Raw genomic sequence first — 25,828 nt, forward strand, 5'->3', positions numbered from 1 at the left:
AGACACTGCTCCACTACCTCAGTCTGAGACTCTTCAGATCGTCTCTTGTGACATCATGGAGGATGTCATTCAACGTATAGTCCTCACTGAGTATCTAGAGCAAAGCAATATCAGAGTTAGAATCACGAGAGCGTGAGGCCCAAAGTGATCTTTTAAAGCAAAGATTGGTCCATGAAGGTAAAAGCAGATTCACACCACGTCTATGGAGTCTTGGTCTACGCCATAAAGGCTCAACCAGCTGCTCAGCTCTGTCTCTTCTCGTTTTTTGGCAGATTGCACCATATGTGCGCCTGGACCACAAGTGGAGGTGGAGATGTCTGCTGGAGATTGGAGATTAGGACACTAAAAAAGTTTTGCCATCTTTTGCTGAACACAATAAGATTGTACAATGAATTTATTTATTTTTTCTTCAAATCCTGTTTTTTTTTTGTTCTTTTTTAGGGTCACAGGTGAGCTGAAGCACACCCTGGATTCTCGCCCAAAGTCAGCTGGGATAGGCTTCAGCTCGCCAAGATCCTAATGAGGAAAAGCCCTATAGAAAATGGATGAATGGATATGGGTCATTTTCATATCATTTCGATCAATATCAGCAAAAAATAAATAATTCTAATGAAGCATTTTTTATTTTTTGTGTGTGTAAATGTCTCCCATGCTGAAAGAGCCACACGCTTAGTCCTATTTTCAAAAAGTTATTGACTTAAAATTGCAGCATTCACAGTAAAGGCAATCCTTACTGACAGAGCAAATGGTGGTGGCCCACTGAAATACACTCCTTGCATAATGGTAAAGACAAAAAATGCATAACTGTAAAGACATACACAACTTCAGGGTTGCACAATTTATATATTGCTCTTCAAACTCTGCAGATACAAGTAAAATGAATCGATTTTCAAAAGGAAATTCAGTGGCGTATGTCTTCACCGTTCTTGATCATTCTATATGAAAAGGACCCATATACTATATACTATTTTTGGACACGAGCTCTTCACTTGCGTACCTATAGTCTGAGATCGCAGTCGTAGTAATCTGATCTCCTGATCTCTCTCCTCCAGAACTTGTTGAAGGATGGTCTGATATTGTCTCTCCTTTTCCAGTAGCTGTTCCAGCAGCCTGATGTCACACAGGTAAGAGGAAACATCAGCATGTATAACTGATAATTGTGGGTTAAGTAGAGGTTGATGTTTGCAATCACAGCAGCTTGCAACCTGTTGGTCTCCAGCTTCATCCTGCCCAGCTCCATGCTCACAGAATGCTGTGCGCTATGGGACTCGTGGGACACAGTGGAACTGAGTGTACTGACTCCCGAAGTAACCACCGTGTCATCGTGAGCGGAGACGGGTGGCGCCCGTCTTTGGTGCGCCGGGCTTCTCGGATTCTCGTCGTCGTCGTCGTCGGCGTCCTCCTGGTCAGGCGCGTCGCTTTCGGAGGCCAGGCTGAAGTGAGGCCTCAGCTCTGAACACACACGCGTACACAAAGCTCGTCACTTTACTGCTGCCCATATTGTCATTTGTAATTCCCCCCCCCCCCCCCCCCTTCCATTTTGCACTCAATTCAGAGATATAAGCAAACTTTGCAGCCAGATTTATTTAGTTCGATTTTCATATTCAATTTTACTTTATTTCATTTCAATACATGCATTTATCAAATTCATCCGTGCTCGAAAGTACACGACGCTCTTATATGAATACAGTACAGTGACCCCCCCACACATTAGTGGTTCAGCATTCGCAAATTCACTTATTTGTTGATTTTTGGGGGGAACCTAAACTCCATTATTTGCTGAAAAATTATGCTAAGCTTGTCACTGTTTTGGTGTTCTGGCAAAAGTAATGAAAATATTACTTTACCACCATCTCATGGCAACTTAGTGACAAAGAACTATGTTGAAGTGAATTGAGGAGCTTCATTTTAGACAACAGTAGTTCTTTGCTGCTAGCTTGGTGCCAAGGAAAAACAGTATTTTGAAGTCAGTTGAGGAGTTTCATTTGGACAAAAGCAGTGATTTGGTGCCATCTTGTGGCATTTATAGGCAATTACAAACCTTTTTAGGGGAGTGTTTAATTAATCGTGGATTTTCACTATTGTTAGAAACATGACGTGAGTTTTTTTTAAGGATATTGTCGGAGAGGGAATTCCTGGGTTTTAGTTCCATTAGAGTGGTTCATGATTTAATGGTAATGGGAAAATGTGGGTCTCCACTGAGGCCATTTGAGAAGCCCTGCTTAATCCGTTTGTAAACTTGCCACCCTAGGCTTAACCAGACAATTGATCTCCTGTATGTTAATGAACGTGGATCACAACCTGTTTTTTTTTCTTCGGCCTTAGTATAAACCAAGGATTACAGAGTCACCCCACAACCGCCTGCTCTTTGAGGAAATCGACTACTGAGGCAGAGGCGGCTCTGAGGGATTGCGTCATTTCGATGGACCGGAGTGTGCTGCTTGAGCCACACTGTGAGGACATTGAGGGGGTCAAACGCTGCTTTACAGACTACGTGAACTTGCGCAGGAACACTGCTCTTCCCTACAAATTGAGGAACAACACACAAGTGGGCGGGGGGCACTGAAAGGATAAAGCAGTTCAACCAGTTGTACCACAGCTTGGATTGTGATGTGTCTCCAAACTGGCCCGCTTCCCTTCTCAACCCACTCGACCCCACCTGGACTACTTGAATTGATATGGACGCATTCACACATTTTTTGGGAATGTAAGCTACTGGATGCTTACATATTCCTTGGCAGTAATTCTATTATTTCTAATCAATCAATCAATCTATCTCGCAGTGTCATGTGTATGGATTGTTGATTAATCACACGGCACACGGCAGGAGCACTTTTAATTCAGTCTCAACTGGTTTGCTGTCTAAAGAGGAACAACCAAGGTAATGACTCCAATCTTACATTGTTCATGGTGCAAGTGGAGCCAACACTTAAGGACAGCAGCCTCTGACACTGATTATCACACTGTCACAGAGGCATTATACAGTAAAAGTGTATTTTTTTTGCCATAATTGGACAAATAAAATACAGACATGGGGGGGAAAAAAAAGACACTTTTGGTGGAAATTCATTATTTGTGGTTGGGGCTTGGTCCCTATCCCTAGTGAATAGCAGGGGTCCACTGTACTGTATTTATAAAGCGGAAAAAAAAAGTGAGTTGCATGCAAAAATCAGGAAGTCGAAATAGAAAAACAACATCAGTGAAAAAAATAAAAGCACTGAAGATGGATGGACATGAAAGGGAAATACATCTCCAAAAAATGTTCATTTTTCTAATAGAAGTATTTCACTTTTCAATCGAATACATTTCAGTATGAATACTTGTTTCTGCGTCAATACATCTTTTTCTACAAGGCTAAAATTCATTTTGAATGTCAAAACTTAATGGCAGTGTTTTGGCACCATAGAAAAGCAGCTATTGGTTATTCATATTTCTTCAAAGTGCAAAGGTTATGTCTCCCCAAAAAGCCATATTGAACTGGAAACCACATTAACTGAAATCACTTGAATTTCTATGTAAAACTAACTCCAGTTTCTGTATAAAACAAGACAGTTGAGGCCTTAGTAGACAAATATTTGGTTCGGAGACGGAAGTGTTGTTACCTGGCACCAAGATTGTGATGGCGGTCTGCACTGCTTTTCGGATGATGTTGTCCAGGGCAAACATCCAGTGAGGCTTGATGTTGTGGTTTCGCAACACTTTGTTCACCTGAAAACATCAAATGTTCACTACTTGAAGTTTTATAATTATTATAAAGACCAAACCTACCCCTGAAACATCCATTTCCATTCATCCATCCATTCATTCTTTCTTTTTCTTTTTTTTACTCCACATCCTTATCCTCTATCCCAGCTGACTTCCGAACCTCGGACTGTGAGGCAGACATAAGTTAACCACTAAGTAACTGCTATGTGTGTACTCCTCACCATATTTCATTTTTTTATGCAGTACATTATTGTGCTTATTAAGCATGCCTTCCAGTCTTCTCTTGTCCTCTGTCGTTTTTCTTTAAACCAACAGGAGGCATCAGAGCACCACATTATTGCAGGATAATGCTATAGTGAACCTTCATTAACAGCAGAGGTGTCCGAACTTTTGTCTCGGAGAAAAGAAAAAGACAGGAAAAAGATGAAGGGTGCAAGGGCCACTTTAATATTATTTATCTTGAATTTATTAAAACACACTACAACCAGTTCATCAGTGTAGGAAAAGATATGCAAAGCCATTGTATATTCTTTATATATTTTATATATTACACTGCATTGTATTTATTTTGGAAAAACTACTACATCACATTTTTCTGTAAAAGGTGAAAAGGCGAATTTAGAAGTTTAGGATTTTCCGGTGGTGCGCGGCCCTGCATCCCAATAGAAAAGATCCGCCCCTGTAGTAAGCCGGCAATATTTTAAGGAGTGTTTACTTCTTTAGGATCATAACTGTGATATGTTTTAGAAGTCGGACTTTGACATGGAGCGGAAAGTGGCCAAAGAAAAAAATTCTGAAATTGAAATATCTTTATTCGAGGCGTTAAAAATAGAAATTAGGTTACTACTTTTGTTTTAAACATTTTTGGGCATCTTTGCGCGCGTGTCACAAGCCCCCACTTTTTTGACAACCGCATTTTCAACTGCTCCTCGGCCTCTCAGCCCATAATTTGGACACCCCTTAAATACAGTATATGAACGCCATTTAATTGGCAGTACTACATTGAAAGGAGGCAAAGCAGACTGACCTTTCTTTTGACAAGATGTGCCATTATTAGACATATTACTCTTTTTATTGCCTCTCCAAGGTTTTAAAATCATTATATTGGGCTGACTGCAAGGCTGCAACATGGCAGCCAGCTCGTTTCAAATGACAACAATTAAAATCAAGGCTTCAGAGCTGCTGGTTTCAGGAAGAGGATCTGAAAATGAGACGAGGACTCTCCATAAGAATTGGAGACTCCCTCTCACTATTACTTACAGCATCCTGGAAGCCGAAGAGAACGACCTGCAGCTGGCTTATGGCCGTGCTGTCGAAGTCCAGCTCCAGTTTAAGTTGAGACAGCGTGCGGGCGATGATTTTCCTGTCAGCCGCGCGGACAAAGTCGGCCAGGCTGACCACCAGTGTGGAGATATGCTGAGGTTTCATCTTCATTTCCTCCGATCCCTGCAGATTCAGCAGAGGATTTAGTTCTTACGTATCATTTGGCCTGTATTACTACAAGTGCGCGCCCACTTTCTCAACCTACCTGTGCGAGGGCCTCCGTCAGGTTGGCCACCACCTTGTCCAGGTCCTCGGTCAGGATGTGGTGCAAGGTGGCTCGCCTCTCGCTGTCTTTCTTCAGCATAAAGAAGCCCGAATCCTTCTCTTCAGGAGATGGAGGGGCACTGTGGTCCTCAAAGTTCTCAACTGGGATGCTGGGAAACCGAACAAATTGATATTAAGACACATACTATCAAAAGATGAAAATGCATGGGAAATTCTTCTATCATGTCACATCCATAATGTTTTATGGCTGAGTGCAGTACACTGACTCTCAAATGTATTCCAATTTCATTCAAATTAAAGTTAAAAGAAGGTCTGATTGTATTTTGACTACTTTATTGAAATTAGCAATGCATTGTATAGATTCATCTCAATCAATCAGAATATCATAGAAAACGTTTTTAAAAGTCATTTATTAATTCAGTTCAACCAGTGAAACCCCTATTATACAGATTCATTACACACATCGGTGAATATATAAGGTCAATCCCCAAGTAATTTCTTGATTCAAAATAATTGTGATTGTTTCTTATGTAATCTATTTCTTTCTTGAGATGGTGAATTTGGGGATTTCATTAGCTGTAAGATACAATCACCAAAATAAAAGCACGAGTGTAGTACAATGTTTCACTTTTTGCATTTTCCATGATATTCTAATTTATATAGATGCACCTGTATATGTACCGTAAAGATGTTCGACAAAGCAATCAGTGTGTAATAATGTCAGCTCAACTGTGTTTTGATTGGAATAAAATGTATGTGAATTCTTATAATCAGCTGACAGGAAGTCGAGTTTCATCCAGATTGGGAATTTGTTTTGCATCCGAGGGAAAAAAAACACCAAAAATTAATTCATCTGATGAGACTGAACTGAGATATTAGATAAATTATTATGCTTGGTCTAAACTAGATAAATAATAAATATAAATCTATAAAACTACACATGAATTTGGCACATTGTCATCAGTTCAAAGCAGTACCGTGATGATGTGCGGGATGTTTAATATGTTAAACTTCAATATGTTAACATATTTCTATGCTTTAATGGACTCAACATTCTTTATTTCAGCACCTAATTGAAATAAAAGCCAGCAACAACAATGACTCATTGTACCTGAGGAAGAGTGACCTGGGCCCCTTGACGTCGCGCTCGCTGTAGCACTTGACGCTGGGCTTGAAGATGAAGGGGTTGGTGTGGAGGTCGTTGTCAGGGGAGACGGAGCCATACTCGCTGCTGCTGCTGGTGTCCTCTACCACCACGGGCACTGGCAGGGAAATGCTGCGCAGGTACTCTGAGGGACAAAAGAAACATGAGAGGAAATCAAAGCATCAGAAGCCACGTGCAGCATCACGTGCAAACAGTATTCCTCTGTGTTAACTGGGTGTACTATCATTCCAAAAAGTGAGGAGGTGAACCATGTCCAACAGCATTGGGGGGAGGGGAAGAACTCACCTGTGCCTGGTGACAGAGCTGCGGAAGAAATGCACAACATATGTGTCAGTGCTGACCAGAGCAAAGTGGTACACGATTCCAGCGAAAGGCTGGAATGAAAACATTGCCATGTGTGCACAAAGGCACAAGCTCTTTAACTTCTACTAATCTCAAGGCTCATGTGATTGATAAACAAGGACCCTTGTTTGTGGGGATGACTGTTGGGTCCAATTAATTAAAGAGCGAGAAAAACATGCTGACGTGTAATCACCGGCGAAGCTACTTTTCCCCCTCTTCTTGCGGCTGGTGACAGTGAGGAAATCATCCGTGAGCAGATCGAAGGCGGTGGCCCGGCGGTCCGGGTCGGGCTCGAAGCAACGCACGATAAAGGCCTTGGCCTCTGGTGACATGGACTCTGGGATCTCTGGGTGGATCTTAAACATGCCCACCTACAGACAAGCAAACGACGCCCAGAGGGTCAGTCCCGTCGTGGGAAAGTATTTGCCCAACACCTTGAACGCGGAGTGCAACGTGGCTGATAAATAACAGTCAAAGTTCAAGCACAAGACGCTCTTGACAACACGTGTGCTAACATTTCTTGTCGTTGCTCTTAAGGAATGTTGACCTGCGATTAGCAGTGAGACATTCCAAAAGGATGAGAGAAATTAAATGAAATACCTCAACTATGGCTGATGGTTTTGTGACTGTTTGTACCATTCAGTAAAATGTGAGCATATTCACATTGTACGAGGAATTTTCCCCCTTGGGAGACAATGAAATTGTCTTCTCGTTTAATTCACGAGTCATTGGGCAGAGTAAAATGAGCTGATTTCACAGGGCTTTAACAACCGAACATAGTATGGAATATTCCATGATTCAGTCTCCGATGGGTGTGTTATAATGCTTTCCAGACCAGACGACTCTTAAAGAACTGTACCGTGCTGTTCTCACTGTCGACACTGGCATAACAATTCATACAACTGCCAAGCGGCATGTTAACGTCAGTGAGTTCAAAGAAAGATCCACACAATCAGGCAGTGGAAAACACTGACACGTCACGTTTGTTTGTGTTTAAACAATAGTTCATACGGAGGCAATGTTTAGGGTTTGTACATGTACTTGGTATGATCACGTTACAGAGAGACACACGCAGAGGCATGAGCTCATTCACGTTATTTCTTTCCACAAAGGCAAAAAAAAAAAAAAAGAAAGTGATATCTCATGACCTGGAAAACTATTTCTGTAGGAGCATGAGCTAAATTACAACAGAATGAAATTAAGTGACCACTATAACGGATATTAACTTATTAGTAGATGAATCAAATGCAAAGAATGTGACAAATTTGTCTTATCCCTAAAATTAATACTAAAATCATATTTACTATAGTCAATCGAGGAAATTTCGTCCAATTTTTGTGCCTTTGGGATACTTCTTGAGGTACTTTGATGATGTCATGTTATTTGGCCACCTGGGAAGTGTTTTAAGTGATGAAAGAAAAAGTACAATATGTCTCCTTAAATGTAATGTGCAAACCTAAGCCAACATCTTCTGTCACGTAAATCATATTCAACACTTGACGACATACAGTATGTTATGAGAAATGAAGCAGCTTAGCGTCAAAACTTTAATTGCATGCTGTTATAGGCGTTAAAGTAAAATTTAAGAGAGGCTAATTGTTTAAATTCATTGTAAAATGATGGATTATATTCTGCTGTGTAATTTGGGTAGGGAGTGATGCAGGAGTGTAGGGCACACCCTCAACATGATGAAGTTAGTGTTTCTCAGAGTAAATGTAGACTAATGATAATTATTTTGGTTTGTTTAGACCATATTGGTTGGAAATAGTTTCTTGCTAACTTTCATTGAATAGATCCTGGCATTGCACAAACCACTTGAGTCAGAACAAGTTGGAAAAAGAATCAGTTTACGACTGACTGCAAATTCACATTTTGCAAATCGTGCCGAACATTCGTGGTAGCTTATAGAATAATTTAGGTTAAGAAAGCATTCAGTTCAACTACATCTTTTGTTTTAACACATACAAGCTGGTCCACATTTAACACAAAATCTTGTGAGTAAAGCACTACTGGTGTCTCTTACCTTAAACATAGCAGCCTGTGGTTCCCCTAGTTCATAGAAGGGAGGTTTCCCAGTAGCCATTTCTATAATGGTGCAGCCCAGAGACCAGATGTCTGCTGGCTTGCCGTAGCCACGAGGACCCTTGTCTATAATCTCAGGAGCCATGTACTGTAGTGTACCTAAAAAGTATAATAATAAAAGCATAAATGCCTATTAAAATAGCATAGTCAAGGTTGAAACGTTCAGGAAGTGTCTCTCAGTGAGCAATAACAGCTACAGTACATAATATTTCATCTGTCGTCTTATTTAAATCTTATTTATTTATTTAAGACCCCCCCCCCCCCCCCCAAAAAAAAATGCTTTCTGCTCCAAGGGTCCCCCGACAGTCAAGTGCAAGCTGTTAAAAGCATTTGTCGACCGACCACTGCATGGCCAGAAGCTGAAAAAGCTTCCCTAATGCATATTGATGTTACAGTATGACAATCATATTGATGTTTTCAAATAAATAACAAACAAACAAAAAAAAACATTTGAATGCGCGCATAACTTTTAAGGGTAAAGTTAGCACTGATGCTAGGGCTTATAAAAATAAGACGTGCTCCGTCAGTATTACAGACTATACAGTAGTAAAGTAGGTGATGTGGGTTTGCAATGGTACCCATCCATCCATTCATTTTCTACAGCACTTTGCTCTCATTAGTGTCTAGCTGATTTGGGCGAGAGGTAGGGGACACCCCGAACTGGTTGCCAGCCAGTCGCAGGGAGCACACGCGAGTTTTGGGAGGCTGAAGCAGCAACCCCAAACCTCCTAACTGCAAAGCAGACATGGTAACCACTAGACTTCTGTTTTGCGGCCATGACAACCACAAATGCATTTTTCTCCTTATTGCAAATCAGTATAACGTAAATGCTTACCTGCATATTTGTTTTTCTTTTATCTTATTCTTGTCTCTCTACAGTAAATTGTGACGCAAGTGCCCTAACAAAAGAAGGGTTGTGAAGTAAATAGACAAGTCTAGTTGTGCTTGGCTTAAATATTTTTGGAAAAAAAAAAATCAAAATAAAAATTGGAAAACATGTCCTCATAGAAAATAACGTCATGTTTTTTTTTTTTGCACCCAAAAGATACTGTTGAGTTTCTTGTTTGGGTACCTTAAATGACATCATGAAGACTTTACTTATGTTCTTGCAAATAATTATGTTATAATAAGCTTGAAAGGGGCTTTTATTGTAGCCTACAGTTACTTCCAGAAATAACACGCTCAATGAACGAAGCACTTTGTGCTATTAATAGCTGACTGACTATTCACTGCTCTGAGGAGTGTGCGCTCTGCTAAAAACAGGCGGGGGGCTCATTTAAAGCAGCCCTCACTTCTAAAAAGGAACAGCCCTGTTTCCTGAATAAGCACTGCCTCGCTTCAGGGTAAATCCCCTTCTGCTTGACTCGGTTGTCAGGCGCTCTAATCCAAGGTGACAAAAAGTGTGCTGCAAGTGGCCTATATCGCACGGGTGAAAAATGGTCTCATCTGACCACAGAGTGCAGGCTAACCCATCCTGAGACTGAGTGGTGTCACAGACTTGATTAGTGCTGGTGAGAGCCAAAGACAAGTGGACCCGGTAAGGAGGGCACCTTCTTGATCAGCATTATTCAGTCATTCATCTTTCAGTATTCACTGATAGCGGAAGGAACAATTTGCTAACATGACACACCTCAATAGAAGGTAGTTACTTAACTAACTGGAAAAGTTCAATAAAAGACAAATATAATATACAATTATTAAAAACGAGGTCAATGAATATTCTTTTAAAGGTCAGATGACAAAGATGCTATGGGGTCACAGTTGAATTTCATATTGGCATTGTTTAGAGGTGATGTAATACACGCATCGTTTAGCTCAAAATGAGGTTTTTATGACCCGTATTGAGTCCTCGCCGAACATACCTGAAGCTCAAGACACCGCCGTGTGGTTACTCGATCCACCGCAAGGGCTACCGGAAGTGACCTTACAATTGCCAAACACAGCGCGCTAAACTCTATACGCAATGGCGAGCAACGTGTTGGAATATGAGGAGGAGGAGGATTTCGACGTACAGGAGCACCCAACTGAACTTGCTGGGAACAGTGACGACGACGAGCAGCCAAGTAGCAGCTGTACAACAGAAAAAGAGAGCGGTCACTGGCTCCATGTGACGCTATGTCAAAAGCATGTCTTTCTATACAGTCGTGGCTTGAAATAAGGGCACCCCAGGGGTGCCAATGTTTTTCACCACGACTATACATATTATATATTCATATATGTTTCAGTGACACGGCACAAGCTTTTACATGGTATGCAGTATTCCTATACATTGTGTGCCCCTCGCTCGAGTAGCGTTATAACACGCCGCACAGAAAGTCTTTGCTGTGTCTGTTGGCTCGTCATATAAGCAAAAGTACAGACGACAGTACTGAAAAGTACTGCGTGGGTCTTTTTTCCAACTCCCCAGTGCATAGTAACCAGTAGCTGATTTCAGCCTCTACCTCTTTATCCAATGCTTTCTGCTCAGTCTTTCTCAAAACACGCCGTTTCAAAGTGTTCAGCACAGAGTTTGGAATGCTTGCTATGGACCCATAGCTGACCACGCTTCTTCCCTTGTCGATTGACTTTCCCTATCCACTGGTCACGTATTCCTTTTTCACTTGGAAAGCCCCTCAAAAAAACTTTTGTACAACCAAATGGTCCACACAATAAACCATTGTGAGATTGCTAAATCATGCAACAACAAATATACAAGGACGAGAACAACAGCATGGAAAAATAGCACACAACGCCGAATGAACAGGCTGTTTGGCTCGTGTGAGGTCACAGCGCCGGGTAGAGCCGAAGACCGAAAGGCACGAGATGCAAAAAAGCAGAAGGCCCATTCTGAATCATATTTATCAATTTAACTGTTGTATATCTGCTATATAATCACTTTGAAATGGCAGATGTGGTTTGTAAAGGGGTTCTAGAGTTACCAAGAATTTTTTTTACATCTTTGTCCTCTGACCTTTACAGATTTGCGAATTAACTAAAATCTTTCTATTAAATAATCAAATACAAGATTATCATTACCGTATATAGCGATACGGCGAGTTTGCATTTGTCCCGGGGCTTGTGTGGGTTTTCTCAGAGTACTACGGCTTCATACCTCATTCCAAAAACATGCATGACAGGGTCATTGAAGACTCTAATTAAACTGCATGATGAATTACTCTAACAACACCAGCTACGGTATGTTTGCTTTTCTTTTTGAAGATTTTTTGAAGTTCAGGGTGTACCCCGCCTCTCGCCCAGAGTCAACTGGGATAGGCTCAAGCACGCCCGCGACCCGAGTGAGGATAAGCAGTACAGAAAATGAATGAATGAATTGAATGAATAACCATTTTGTGACACGCGCTCACGACTCCAGAACTGGAGTGCAACATGGATCACAGCTCTGCTCACTTCATTTCCATACTTCCCATATTTTACCAGGCCAATTTTACTAGTCTTTGGGTTGTCATATTGGCTCTTTGGTGCCTCAGTAAACGTGAAATATGAATTAAAAATCATTCATGAGTTCCAGACATTTTTCTGCTGAGAGGCCTGAAATCAGGTCATTCGAATTTCTTGCGCTTATATATGTCACTAGCGAATATCTCCACCTAGCTCTCCGGCCCCAAGCCAGTGCTGTCAACATAACAAACACGTGTCCTCTCACAAGTGGTGAAGGTTGGGTCTTCTACACGGAGGCAACCAATCAGAGGAAAGAGGGCGGTCTTAGCCAAATATGGACAAAACTGGGTCAAAAAGAAGTAGCTGTCAGAGGGGCCTTTTCTGGACACAAGCATGACAAATCCAAGTTGTTTTTTGAAATGAAATTGCTACTGTTATATTAAATCAATGTTAGAGAGTCACTCTATGGAGGTCTAACTAGCCAAAATATGGGTCCTTTAAATGCAAAAATGGCTGAGAGTTTTGTCTTACTTGAGTATTACAATAGTCACTATGTTTGTTGGTTGGCCTTGGCAGGGTGCTCTTTTTGTTTGTGGGCAGGATTATGCAAAAAGTACTTAATCGCTTTGTATGAAAAATTGTGGCGGTGGAACATGGTCCAAGGGAGAAACCATTAAGAATTATTGTGGATATGGATAATTACTAATGCTTCATCCGTACACCACGCCATACACCTCTACAAAAGTTGTACACAAAACTGTTTTGCATAATCCTGCACATTTAATGCTCAATGTCTTAAATTTGGGTCAGAGAGAGGGCACATTGAGTCAGTGTGTACCTGTGAACGTCTCAGTGCAGGGGTTAATCCCAGCCAAGCGCTTTGATGTGCCAAAATCGGATATCTTTAGCACGCCGCTGTAGGTGTTGATTAGCACGTTATCGCCCTGGAGATGGAAAATATATACACAGTGAGAAGACCAACACCAAGTCTAGCTAATGAACACAGATTGATGGCATTGTTAAGCTGAATTTAAAGCTTTACAAGAGACAAACACGTGGTTACATCACACCACACAACGTTTACATGCAGCCAATGACTCCTCTACGCCCATGTTGTTAAATCAGGCAGAAGGTAGATTTGTTGTTGTAACTACATGAGTAACAAGCCGCTGACTCTAATGACTGCAATTTTGTAATAATAGCAACTTGGATGGCATCAATTTAAGTCACAAGAACAAATGCACCCAAATTTACAGTAAAACTGTCTCGTTTCCAGCACGGTCAAATCCCGCTATAACACACTCCATCTTTCGTGCCCTCCTTAGTCGCAGTTTGTTTGTATTTTTTTTTTTAATGGCTTTTTCTGGTTTTATAGTAAAATTCAACTAGGAGTGACAAATAAACAGCTTGAAGCAAGCACGCTTTGTCTCATATTTAGAGAACTAAATGTGTTTAAAGTTTGTGGGAAGGTGAAACTACTTCCTATATCGGGGCTTTTTCACCTGTGGCTTGTGGGTCTGGAACATGATAAACAGGGGTTCGATGTTAATTAAAAAAAAAATCAAATACAAAAATAAAAAGTTACATCCTACTGAATGTCTGAGAACACATCGCTGTTTGCGTGCAAATAAATAGGTCAGTAAAAAAAAGAAAAAAAGAAAAGCTTGTTACCTTGATATCCCTATGTGCGATCTGGTTGTCGTGCAAGTATTTGAGTCCCTCCAGGATCTGCCGTGTGTAGAAGCCTATGGTGGGTTCGTTGTTTTTCAGGGGGCCCCACTTGGATCTGAGCAACGCAGACAGACTGCCTAGGCACAGGAGGTACAAGAAGAAAGAGTCCATTGACCTTGACCTGAGGTTAGCAGCATGGTTATGATTAGTCATGAAAAAAAGTACAAACACAAAACAATAATTAAAGCAACAATATGTAATAATTTGACCTGGACAATAACAGCTTCAAAATCATGTTGTTGTTACATTGTCTTGTGATAAAAAGAAGTAGCATCTCTATTATTAACATGGCCACCTCAGATCAGCTACTTTAGTGGTCTGTAAAATCGGTGGACCAACTAGGACACCTTTCAGGTTGCGTTAGCATTACAATTGCTGCTCGAATTACTGTTCAGAGTTGCATACAGTTCTTGTGTAAACTTTGCTTCACACTAAAATGATCCCACAATGTTTATTTCAAGACTTGACATAACATAATTTTTATTATTATTTTTTTAAACATGCACATTCAATGACGTGATTTCTTTAGTTTCGCTGTGTCCATTTCTTTGGATACAGACATTTGCCACTAAGTCAATTATTATAGAACTAAAAACTACTATAGCATATACAAGTTTTTGTCCATGGGGAGTATTTTTGCACACACACACACACAAAAAAATAAATAAATAATCAATAAAAATTGAAGCAATAATTAAAAAGGACAATTCTGTTGCAAAAAGTAACAAAAATCTAAATATGATCTCTGAATGTCCAACCCATGTCAATTTGCCAAAGTGACTTGACAGTATATTACACAGCTGTCGTGGGACGTGGGCGCAAAAAACCCAATTACCTCTTTCTATGGCCCTAAAAATACAGTCAATAGTGAAATAGTACAGTGTGAAAATTTCTGTTTACAGCTGGCTTGGTAGTGAGGACTGTGAGAATGAATGGAAAAGGTGTGTTTGCTTATGTTGGCTGACTATTACAGTTGTAATGGACTCTGCAACGGCCACTCTAAATCAGTGGTTCCCAACCACCGGACCGACCGCACAGATAGCTTGAAAGAAACAAAAAAGATAAAAAAAAAAAAAATGTTTTCACAGAACGGGAGATGAGACATCCCCCACGCGGATGACGATACCCGCCATTGGTGCTGAACATTGCCAATTATGTTGCAAAAGCAGTGATTTATCGACATACCGACATGTTGGAATATATGCTCGTAAGCCGCAAATATTTTACCGATGTCACCTGTACATCTCTATAGGAGAAAAGACTGAGATAAAGCCGGGGGGAGTGTGGGTCTGCTCTTCGACAACGGATACTGGACCGGTCGAGTCATGCAGTTTGACATCTCATTTCATGTTCCATTGTTGACCATTTAGACTACATTTATTACGAATAGTGTTTCCACAAATGTTTAGACAAAAGGGATATATTTTTCAAGGGAAAGCACATATTGTCAAATTATATGCAGTATAAAACAAAAAATTCTATTATCGCTGTGAAATTCCTTGCAAGTTAATGCAAAACTTATGTCTGTCAGTTGCTTTTCCTATCATCGAAGGGGTGAAAAAAACAATACAATCAGAAATTTGATTTATGTGGAAAAAATAAAATACAATTTAAGGACATATTGCCCAGCCCTAATTGTTAAGCATGTTTACACAGTGATTTGGTATCACTGTACAATTCTTCTACTGATGCTACTATTATGATTATTATTAACAGTAATTGTGCAAACACTATGATAGTGACAGCAGCCTGCTTACCTCCAGGCACCTGCTCCATAAAGATCTTGATGAAGCCGTTCTCGCTGATGGAGCCGAGATACTGGACGATGTTCTTGTGCTTCAGGTGCTTGTGGAGGGCAATCTCCTCATGGAGGGGCTGAGAGTACCTGGAAAAGAAATGGGTGCTCCAATATAAACAAAATATAGATAGCTGATACCAGCCACAATATTATGACCACTTGTATGTAAAGATATCCAATATAGGAGAGCTATAAATTGATATAATCTATTTAGCAATGCAATTTTGGAGCTTCTGAATAATCTAACAGATGTAACCCAGTAGTAATATGTTTGTTTTCCTCCTCCACTAACACTTCTAATTCCATCACTTCAGACTTCCTTTTATAGTTGCGGGCCTCTCCCAAATTTTCCATTGTGATAAACATCACAGCAATTTAAAGTGCAAAATCCTCTTTTAAATATGGTAATCTCCACCACTTTTACACCTATTGCCAACAGCGCATGGATTCTGTTAGAGTGAGTGAACATGCAATTTAGTGCCCACTATTTGGGATCTTTGTAAATCAGGCCTTTAGAGAGGTATTCATTTTCATTTATTCATTATTATTGTTGTTGCACTTTTTGTGTAGAATTGTACCGCATCATAATGAGAGCTCTGTCGAATACTTTAGTGAATTTTGGTTAACTCAGTTAAAACACCATTAACTCAGTTAATGGGGTTTTAAAGTAAAAATAATCGAATTTCAGCTTTACCTTCAATTTTGTGTGACATGCTACATGACCCAAAAAGCGCCAACACAGCAGCAGTTTTTTGTTTTTTTTTAACCACACACCAAGTGTGTCAATTTGCCCTCTCTCTGAATTATTCACCCAAATTCTCACCACTCTGTGCTGCCAAAACATATGGTGAGCGGTGGATCAATGTGCCAGTGTCATCATCGAGTCTGCCTGGTACACTTCTTTGCTCAAAGCAGCTTCTTCTCACGTGAGCTCAATCTTAGCCACAAAGCATCGGACACGTTTCTTGATCTGTGCTTCTCACTTTCACTTCACAGGGGAAACTTCCAAATGACCATCCGCAGTAACGGAGCTGGACAAGAAGAGACTCGTCTGCGGCGGAAACAGACACAGGGCCCTCTGGCCTCTGTTGGCGAAAGCCAACTTGTAGAGCAGTTCGGAATGTTAAAATGTGACTTAAAACATTGCCTATACAGTTAATAAACATAATACGGTGGTGACAGCTTTAGGCTGAAACAAATGTATTCACTTTACCTTACATCCCTGGGAAAAATAGTTTTGAGATTGAAAAACAACTTGGAAGTCAACCAGCGTCACAGTACAGATCTTTGGAGGTTCCACTCGATAAATACAGTATATAGTGAATGACTTAGTGACACAGGCCACATTGCTACGAAATAAAAAGTGACATTTGCAATAAACCCCAGGCAGCGTCAATGTCTCACCTGCTGTCTCTCTCCGGTATCTCCTTGATGGCCAGTCGGACCTGGTTGCTGAGGTCTCGTCCCGCGTACACCACTCCAAATGTGCCCTTTCCCAGAACGACCTTCTCACCGTGCTCATCATACTCGTAGTCGTACTGTAGACATAAATTCATATACTGTATTAAATAAGGAAAGATTTACTACATTTCGGGTGCGTTTTGCTTGCAAACTCCCTCTACTGTTCCATTTGATAATTGCCATTTTGTCAATTGCAGTCACAACAAGCAACCAACAAAAATGAAGGAATAAGCCAATAGCTTTTACATGGCAAACAGTAACAGAACAGATCTGTGTTCTAACATCATGTCTTGACATCAATTTTGTCCCACCCTTTTTGTGTGAACCAAAGTTTGTACATGCACGGTACATCACTTTGAACAGTAACGTTACCCTCCATGCTTCTGCATACTGAAGTAGGCCCCGGCCACCTGGGGCTTCCATGGCAGTCAAGAGAGTACTGTACAGTATATATATCATAGTATCATTAACATAGTTTTGAAGCTGTTCATCTTAGTAATACGCTTTTACATTTCATGAGATACTTCAATTAGACATGCAGCGCCATTTGAACTCTGCCAGGCTTCCAAGCCAATAAGGGTTTTTTTCTTGTCCTAAAGACATGCAAATGAAGCAGCAGTTATTGTTTTTGTTCTACTAAAATCCAGCAGGTGCAAAGTCTCATTATGTAAAGTGTTATAAAAATCTGGCAGTGATGTTCTTATGTGCTTAACAGGAGTTTTACCAGAATGCAAAAATTGTGCGCTCTTTGGCTTAATCAGGAACATTTCTCCTGGATCTAAGGGAATTAAATATGACAAGATTTTACATAACCAAGACAAATTCCAATATCACATATTTAGTATTCATCTTTACATACATTTTTTGATGTTCTTCTCCGGGTACGCCAACTTCTTTCAACATTCCAAAAACATGCATGTTAGGTTAATTGACAACTCTAAATGGTCCAAAGGTGTGAATATGATTGTAAATTGTTGTTTGTCTATAAATGCCCTGCGATTGGCTGGCGACCTGTTCAGGGTGTACCCCACCGCTCGCCCAGAGTCAGCTGGGATTGGCTCCAGCTCACCCGCAAACCTAATGAGGACAAACGCAATAGAAAATGGATGGGTGGATGAATAATGATGTGATTTGATTTGATTGAGGTGTTGTTGCTATTAGATACCGGTACATGGAAATAATATTTGTTATGGGAACATTGCTGGAAGAACACTGTACCTTCCTTTCATTAAAAAAATAAAAAAAATACAAATCCAAGTTAATTTAATTGTTTCCATAGACAGAACACAACTAAACGGCTAAACACCCTTGCAGATGAAATCTTAATAATACAACTGCGAGTTGAAATGTTAAATGTTTTCTTCAAGTCAGAACAGTTAAATTGTTTACATTTTAGCCCATTATATTTAATTAGGATTATGTTGTATTTATTTCTTCAAATCTATTATTGCTATTATTATTGATTTGTCTCTTTTAGTTAATTATTGCCGGCACGATGTGCCTGGGTGGGTTTTCTCCGGGCACTCCGGTTTCCCACATCCCACAAAACATGCGTGGTAGGTGGATTGAGGACTCTAAATTGCCCGTAGGTGTGAAAGTGAGGCGAATGGTTGTTTGTTTCTATGTGCCCTGCGATTGGCTGGAGACCGGTTCAGGGTGTAACCCGCCTCCCACCTGAAGATAGCTGGGGTAGGCTCCAGCACACCCGCGAACCTCGTGAGGAGAAGCGGTAGAGAAAATGGATGGATGGATAGTTAATTATTGTACTATTGTTTTAAATCCCTGTACCTTTTTATAAGGATGCTTCGTAATACTCCTCATTTTTCTTTGCAGACAAACAGAAAAAGATGGTGAGAAACGATAATAGTGACTTTTTTTTTTTTAGTAAGTTACAATATGGAGTGTGGTGGTATTTGCCTGAAGTTGTGTAGTTGGAATGTACAGATGCTAGTGTTTTACAGTTTGACAATTGTGTTGGCACAGCCATGAATTTGAGATGCAGATGCAACATAATAATGCTCCAAAGACGTGTGACGTATGAGCGACCCACCTCTAATGAGTCAGTATCACAGTCTCCCTCGTCTGGACCCCTCCACGCCTCCTCAGTGATGCTGTTGACCAGTTCGCAGAACCTGACAAAGACATGCCTGCTTAGTCCAAATTTTACATTTAGTATTAAAACATGTCTTGGTCCGTATGTGTCCCTCCTCTTGTCTGTTTTAATGAATGTTTTTTTTTGTTTGTTTTAAGACCACATAAGCTGATGAACTACTTTGTTTGAATGTTTTCCATATTGAGTGAACATCTAAATAAGTTTTCCTTTTTGTTGGGGCATCATTTTTTTTCTTTTGAATTGATTCAATCTACTTATTGTAATTCCTAAAGGGGAAATTCAATTTACACTCTGCTGTATATACAGTAAGTAACTGTTCAGTGTTAAATCACTTCCTTTAACTTTCCCTTTTCTAACGGTTATCTTTCTCAGGGTCACAGGGTACCCTTAGCCTATCCCAGCTGGCTTTGGGTGAGAGGCGGGCCCTGGTCGCTAGCCAATCCCAGGGCATATATACTGTAGATCAGCGGTGTCAAACTCATTTTTGCTGCCGGCCACATCGTATTTATGGTTTCCTTCGGAGGGCCGTCATGACTGCGAACGTATATACTGTAAATGTAGAATCGAAAAAAAAAAAAAATCAAATAACTATATTTTAAATCAGAAGCCAGTCAAAAGTTGTTAATTCAGTTTATTTTGAAATGGGGATTGGGAACAAAAATGTTTGTAATCAACGTTTTTAAGTGAAGTCGATTTGCAATGTTGTTATTTTAGCAAGAAACATGAAGTCGACGGGCGACTGGTTAGAGCGTCAGCCTCACAGTTCTGAGGACCCGGGTTCAATCCCCGGCCCCGCCTGTGTAGAGTTTGCATGTTCTCCCCGTGCCTGCGTGGGTTTTCTCCGAGCACTCCGGTTTCCTCCCACATCCCAAAAACATGCATTAATTGGAGACTCTAAATTGCCCGTAGGCATGACTGTGAGTGCGAATGGTTGTTTGTTTCTATGTGCCCTGCGATTGGCTGGCAACCAGTTCAGGGTGTACCCCGCCTCCTGCCCGATGACAGCTGGCTCCAGCACGCCCGCGACCCTAGTGAGGAGAAGCGGCTCAGAAAATGGATGGATGGATGGATGAAGTCGACGCACTTGATTTGCTTTCGCGGGCCACATAAATTGATTTGGCGGGCCGGATGTGGCCCCCGGGCCTTGAGTTTGAGACCTGTGCTGTAGATAAACAAGCATTCGCACTATTACCATTAAGACCAATGGGCAATTTAGAGTCTCCAATAAACCGATCATACTGTATATGCTTTTGGAATGCAGGAGGAACCCATGCAAGTTGTGGGAAAACATGCAATCTCCACACCAAAAGGTCGGAGCCGAGATTCGAGCACAGAACCTTTAAATGTCAGGCACATGTGCAAGCCACACACAGTACCAATAATGATTGTCATTTTTGTTTCAAATGTATGTGTTTCAGCATATGAAAACACAAACAGATATTATTGTAAACAATTTGGCCGGTGCTTTTATCCATATGGTGTTACAGTATGTTGACAAGTACACCTCCCACACACACAGCTACAAGATGACGACCTTGAACACTCTCACCGCACACAACCTGGGGGTAAGCGCGTTGACATACTGTCGCGCAGAGGGCGCATGTAGGTGCCGCACGTGTGCACGAGTCAACTCGGTCTGCTCGCTCTTTCCACCTTCCTTCTCACCACTTCACTTCTTTACGCTCTATTATGCAAAGGAGAGCGCCATGACAACAGCAGGCATGACTCATTGACGCTCACATGCCACATCACGGCACTCGGAAGAGTCTGAACAGTCAGCGCTCGCTGAGCGAGGATGACAAACGGTAGCAAAATGAAGCAAGGCGCGCTGGCATGGACAGCGACGTGTGAAATGTAGCACCTGAGGGCTGAGCTGACAGGAGTGCCTCAAGTGTGGATCGTTATTACGCGAGACAAGCCCTCCTCGGAACAAAAATAGTTCAGAATAGAGAGTTCGAGATTTTTAATCACGGGATGTTTAAAAGATGCCAAGTGAGTTTTAACTACGTAATCATTTTTTAAAATGGGTTTTTACAGTTTTACAGTAATGAGTGGGAACAGGAGGTGTGTTTAAAATATTTGGTCTCTCAATATGATGGATTTTCACCTTGTGCTCTTTTACATTCAAGGAACCACTTGTGTACCTTATATTGCTTTGTTGCATTGTTTTGTATCGTATTGTTTTTAATGCTTGTATTGCATTGTATTGTCTTGTATTTATATTATATTGTACATTGTATTGCTTTGTTAATGGCTTATGCAAATCAGTCTTGCACCATTATGATACATTACTTCACTGCAGTTGTGTGCTCTCCTGTGTTTTGTTCATTAAATGATAAATGTTAACAAGCACAATCAATTCGCTGCATGACGATAAATAATTCTGATGCATTTGGTAGCCGCCCATGCATACAGTAAATGTCGCCCCCATCATTTGAAAAAGGGGTCATGTTTTAGTGGGAGTGGGCGTATTTAACGGTTTCTTTACCTCATCAAAGCACATGTGAGCTATGACACAGATATGGGAGGATATGTTGCTTCATCTGTTGGCTCACATTCAAAAATCAACACAAAGAGATTCGATACACTTTATACATACTGTAGGCGCCATTTTTTTATTTTATTTTTTTTAAGTCAAAGCCAGGTCATCTACAGTACATCAAACAATGGCACTTTTACCTGATCATCTCCAAACCTGTTAGACATATACGGTTGTGAATAAGTAGCTAATCTACTTGGCCAACATAGCCAAATGCCTGGCATGTCTGCCTCACAGTTCTCCAGTAGCTGATGCACTTTTAGCCATTTATTGAATGGGACAAACTGTTAAGTACACAAATACAATATGAGAACACTCGCAAGGAGCTCCTATAGGACACAAGTCACGCACAGACGCTCACAATAAACTAACCTGCTGCAGCTCGCGAGGCCACGCCCCTTAAAGGCACACATCTGACACAAGAAAACTACAGTGTGTACAGTAACGACACTTTTTATGCCAGTTTATTTATTTATATTCTTTTTTATTATGTTTTATTGTTTTTATAAAATACAATGCTATTTTTTCATTATTAAAAACAGGTATCGAAAATAGGGTGGTTTCTGGTGGGCTGGAATGGATTAATGTCATTGAAATTAATTGCAATGGGAAAAAATGTATGGGATATTTAAGTAAATTGAGTTCACCGACCTTTTACAGTGCATCGCCGTGCAGAAATAGATCTGGAAGTCCTCTGCATTGTGAAGGACGTAAAGGAAAGCACTGCGCTCGTCAAACTTGGAGATGCTGAGGAGAGACATTCGTCATATTGCCATTAGAGCAAAGATCAGTCATACGGTGAATGAATGGCATCAACCATCAAATCTCTGCTATGACAAGAAAGCCTGTTTGCCTATGCAATCATATCCCGCCCATCAAGAGTACCTGAATGCAGAAAGACGCTCTCTGATACGCAAGCAAAAGGATGTACTATTATAATAATAATAATAACAATAATAATAATGATGACAGTCTAAACCAAATCTCAATTCACCAACTTCCAAGAGCCAGACAACAGAGTGTATGTACAGTACATGCAGTTGGAGAGCTCGCTATTGTGTCTGTCTGGCTGCGTGCAGGCTGAGTGGGCTCGGAGGAGTCGTTCCCTAGCAACATGTGAGCCCTCCATTTCTCTGTGCTGACATGAAATTCAGAAATGTATTATGCTCATGTGTAATCATGGGGTATACAATTAGGTACACTTGCACAATCAAATTCTGCATACTGGAAGTAAATAAGTTCACTTTTATAAACGGTCCTGCACAACGAAACAATCGTGCAACTGACCTGACGCCTCGCACAGACGTGGCACTGAAGTTCCACTCGTGAATCCCCTTATTCTGCAGGACATACCATATAACGATGCACCGATTAAACCATCAGCACAGCCTCACACAGTAACTAAATCACAGTGTCCTGTGTGAAATACAATTTGCTGAGAGCTGCATTAGAGCAGTTGGTAACATGATCCAAAAATGGGTCGCTCGACCTAAGAGTAATGAAACACATTAGCAGTTATTTGAGTTCATTAGCTTCAGGCAATGGATATAATGAGCCACTAAAATATAAGGAAAATGAGGTAAGGAAAGCTGATGCTTGTGTGGTGTAAGCAAGCAATTAAGTATTGAAATATGAATATGGAGATATGGCATGCATTAAAAATACAAATAGAAAACAAACGCTTCCTTTGCATTTTATTTCAATATCAAAAATAACACTTATATATTGTGCCCTTTTTGTCCTTTAACATTAGATTTGAAAATGATTTTGCTTCTATAAAACACTCCGAGAGGATGCCAAATATCCTCCACCTCAGGCGAAACATGTAGTGCTCGATTGAATAACTTAATGACTGAATTATTGCAAAATGAAAGTATTAGAAATCAACCACACCTTGTCGTCAAGAGTGACGTGCCAGATGGACACTGTGTTGTCATCCACGTCTTTGTTTATGGACAAATATGAAGGTTGGTATACTTTAGTAGGCTCCAATATCAACACCTGGGCAAGGAATAAAACAGGTCTTATGTATAACGTCATTAGTTTTGCAAGATGTCGCTTACTTAGCATGTTCTTTAAGTAGAACCCCTTTATAGTCTTGTGAAGAATTAGCTGGCTCCACTCACAGGAAATCGAACAGACGAGACGTCTTTTTTTGTTGCCTCTACTAGAAAGTCCATCCAGAAGTCCATCACTTCCAGTTTGGGGACTGGCTGTTCTGTGCAGGGTTTCTTGAAGTGCTGATAGATCAATATGGTCTCCACCAAGGAACGGAGATACCTGCAGTCAACCAGACACAAGAAATGAAAGAAATGAACCCATTCATCCGTCCATACATTTTCTGTACCGCTTATCCTCACTAAGGTCGCGGGCGGGGTACACCCTGAACTGGTCGCCAGCCAATCGCAGAAGAAAGGAACCTTTAAGTAATTTTCACTGTTCAATGTGAAAATAAAAGGCTTGTGTATTTGCGTAAACAAAGAGGTGCTGCTCAAACAGCGACTTGAGCAACTCGTGATATTTTCCCCATTCCAAATAAGCCAAATGCTCGCACACGGGCCGCAGATGGCAAGTAAGCTCTTTGAATCGAAAGTGGGGCACATTTTAGATTACAGACACCTGTTGGAGATGGACGAGCCCAAAAGTGTTGTTTTTTTTTTTTTTTTTGTGCGTGTGTGTTTTGGCATCCCGGATGGTCTTAAGTGTCTTCTCACCAGATGGGTGCTTTGAGTTTGAAGAGCTTCTCGGAAGCCTGGATGACCCTGGTGTTGTCACACGCCAGGATGCTGGCGCCCAGGAAGAAGCCCACATCCCAGTAACTCTGTAACTTGTCCAAGCTGCCCTTTTTACCCAGCAGGCTGCTCAGCTTCACCCCTGCAACAAGATGATGTCATTGCGTCAATGCTGAGGGAACTCGCACTGACAACACTACAGGGGGTCCTCGGATTATGACGCCCCGTTCGTAAGGCAGCGACGTAAGAGGACGTTGTACATAAGTCTGAATACCGTGAAGTGCTAACACAGTAGTAAAGTCACAATTACAGTAAATATTTGTATGAAAAACACTGGTAGGCCCTCAATATAGAGCAATGTTTTAGCCATGCATAACAGCAGAGTCAATTCCATTCAAGACAATCACAAAATGAAATGTGTTCTTCATTCATGGACAGTTGAGCACTTTCCTTACAGAAGCTAAAACACTGGACTCCGAAATATTGGATGGTTTTTGGCAAGAAAATCAAGGGAAACATCATTACGCAAAACCGAGAGCATTGGCAGGAATTCATCTCTTATCTCCTATGACATCTTGTAATGTGCAACTGGCATTACAGTCATTTCTGTGGTATCGGGGCATATTCACAGAATTTCTGAGGGAATTTCTTGTTACAATTCATTTCAATGAAAAAGGTCCACGTGGATTGTTGTTTAATGTACAGTGAGAAATAAAATAGTTGCTGCGTAGAAAAGCTGCAGCACAAAACAAAACTGTGGTTTAATGGAACTCATAAGCAGGCTTTAGGAAGGCCAAGGGGCCGGGCTAACGTAAGAAGCTGCAGGCAGATTCCTTGCATTCCTGAGCTCGTCTGTGCTTTCCAGCCCCTGACGCCCGTCTGCTTCACTAACAGTGGCGGATCAGAGCAATGAAAGTAAAACACCCCCTTATGCAACATTGTGCAGAACACCAATTTGGTAAGCATCTGATTTTTCTGTCTTTCCAATGTAAATTGTCCATAAAACAAAACTTCCAACTAATACTACCATCCCACACAAATGAGCACATCTGTGTTACAACAGAACATAAGCGTGGAGTGGGAATCCAAGATGGAACATGCATCTGTTATCATGAGGCAGGATTTCTCTCATCCAATCAGCAGATAAAAACTACAAGTAAAAACTATGTAATGTGCAATTAGATAGTATAATGATCGATTACTATTGTAAAATATCGAATTAGGGTTGGGCATT

At 40.9% G+C, this 25,828-nt stretch overlaps 1 protein-coding gene across 5 annotated transcripts in view; it reads right to left on the reverse strand.

Annotated features, from left to right (window-relative positions):
* Nucleotides 1-25,828, reverse strand: part of map3k5 (mitogen-activated protein kinase kinase kinase 5) — a 56,540-nt gene that overhangs the window by 1,104 nt on the left and 29,608 nt on the right. For 3 of the 5 annotated variants that reach the window (XM_061753053.1, XM_061753050.1, XM_061753054.1), the window contains 21 exons: nucleotides 24,577-24,736; nucleotides 23,989-24,142; nucleotides 23,756-23,863; nucleotides 23,150-23,202; nucleotides 22,514-22,609; nucleotides 19,261-19,342; nucleotides 17,154-17,287; nucleotides 15,709-15,836; nucleotides 13,892-14,028; nucleotides 13,059-13,164; nucleotides 8,784-8,941; nucleotides 6,954-7,131; nucleotides 6,704-6,721; nucleotides 6,365-6,542; nucleotides 5,234-5,402; nucleotides 4,966-5,151; nucleotides 3,603-3,708; nucleotides 1,206-1,452; nucleotides 998-1,110; nucleotides 196-320; nucleotides 18-94 (listed from right to left, as the gene is read on the reverse strand). In XM_061753053.1, the coding sequence (XP_061609037.1) occupies nucleotides 18-94; nucleotides 196-320; nucleotides 998-1,110; nucleotides 1,206-1,452; nucleotides 3,603-3,708; nucleotides 4,966-5,151; nucleotides 5,234-5,402; nucleotides 6,365-6,542; nucleotides 6,704-6,721; nucleotides 6,954-7,131; nucleotides 8,784-8,941; nucleotides 13,059-13,164; nucleotides 13,892-14,028; nucleotides 15,709-15,836; nucleotides 17,154-17,287; nucleotides 19,261-19,342; nucleotides 22,514-22,609; nucleotides 23,150-23,202; nucleotides 23,756-23,863; nucleotides 23,989-24,142; nucleotides 24,577-24,736 (2,713 nt within the window). The remainder of the gene's footprint in view (nucleotides 1-17; nucleotides 95-195; nucleotides 321-997; nucleotides 1,111-1,205; nucleotides 1,453-3,602; nucleotides 3,709-4,965; nucleotides 5,152-5,233; nucleotides 5,403-6,364; nucleotides 6,543-6,703; nucleotides 6,722-6,953; nucleotides 7,132-8,783; nucleotides 8,942-13,058; nucleotides 13,165-13,891; nucleotides 14,029-15,708; nucleotides 15,837-17,153; nucleotides 17,288-19,260; nucleotides 19,343-22,513; nucleotides 22,610-23,149; nucleotides 23,203-23,755; nucleotides 23,864-23,988; nucleotides 24,143-24,576; nucleotides 24,737-25,828) is intronic. The other 2 variants (XM_061753051.1, XM_061753052.1) reach the window with 2 other exon arrangements.

Source organism: Phyllopteryx taeniolatus, chromosome 18 (genome assembly GCF_024500385.1).
Source record: "Phyllopteryx taeniolatus isolate TA_2022b chromosome 18, UOR_Ptae_1.2, whole genome shotgun sequence".
In the NCBI taxonomy this organism is placed as follows: domain Eukaryota; kingdom Metazoa; phylum Chordata; class Actinopteri; order Syngnathiformes; family Syngnathidae; genus Phyllopteryx; species Phyllopteryx taeniolatus.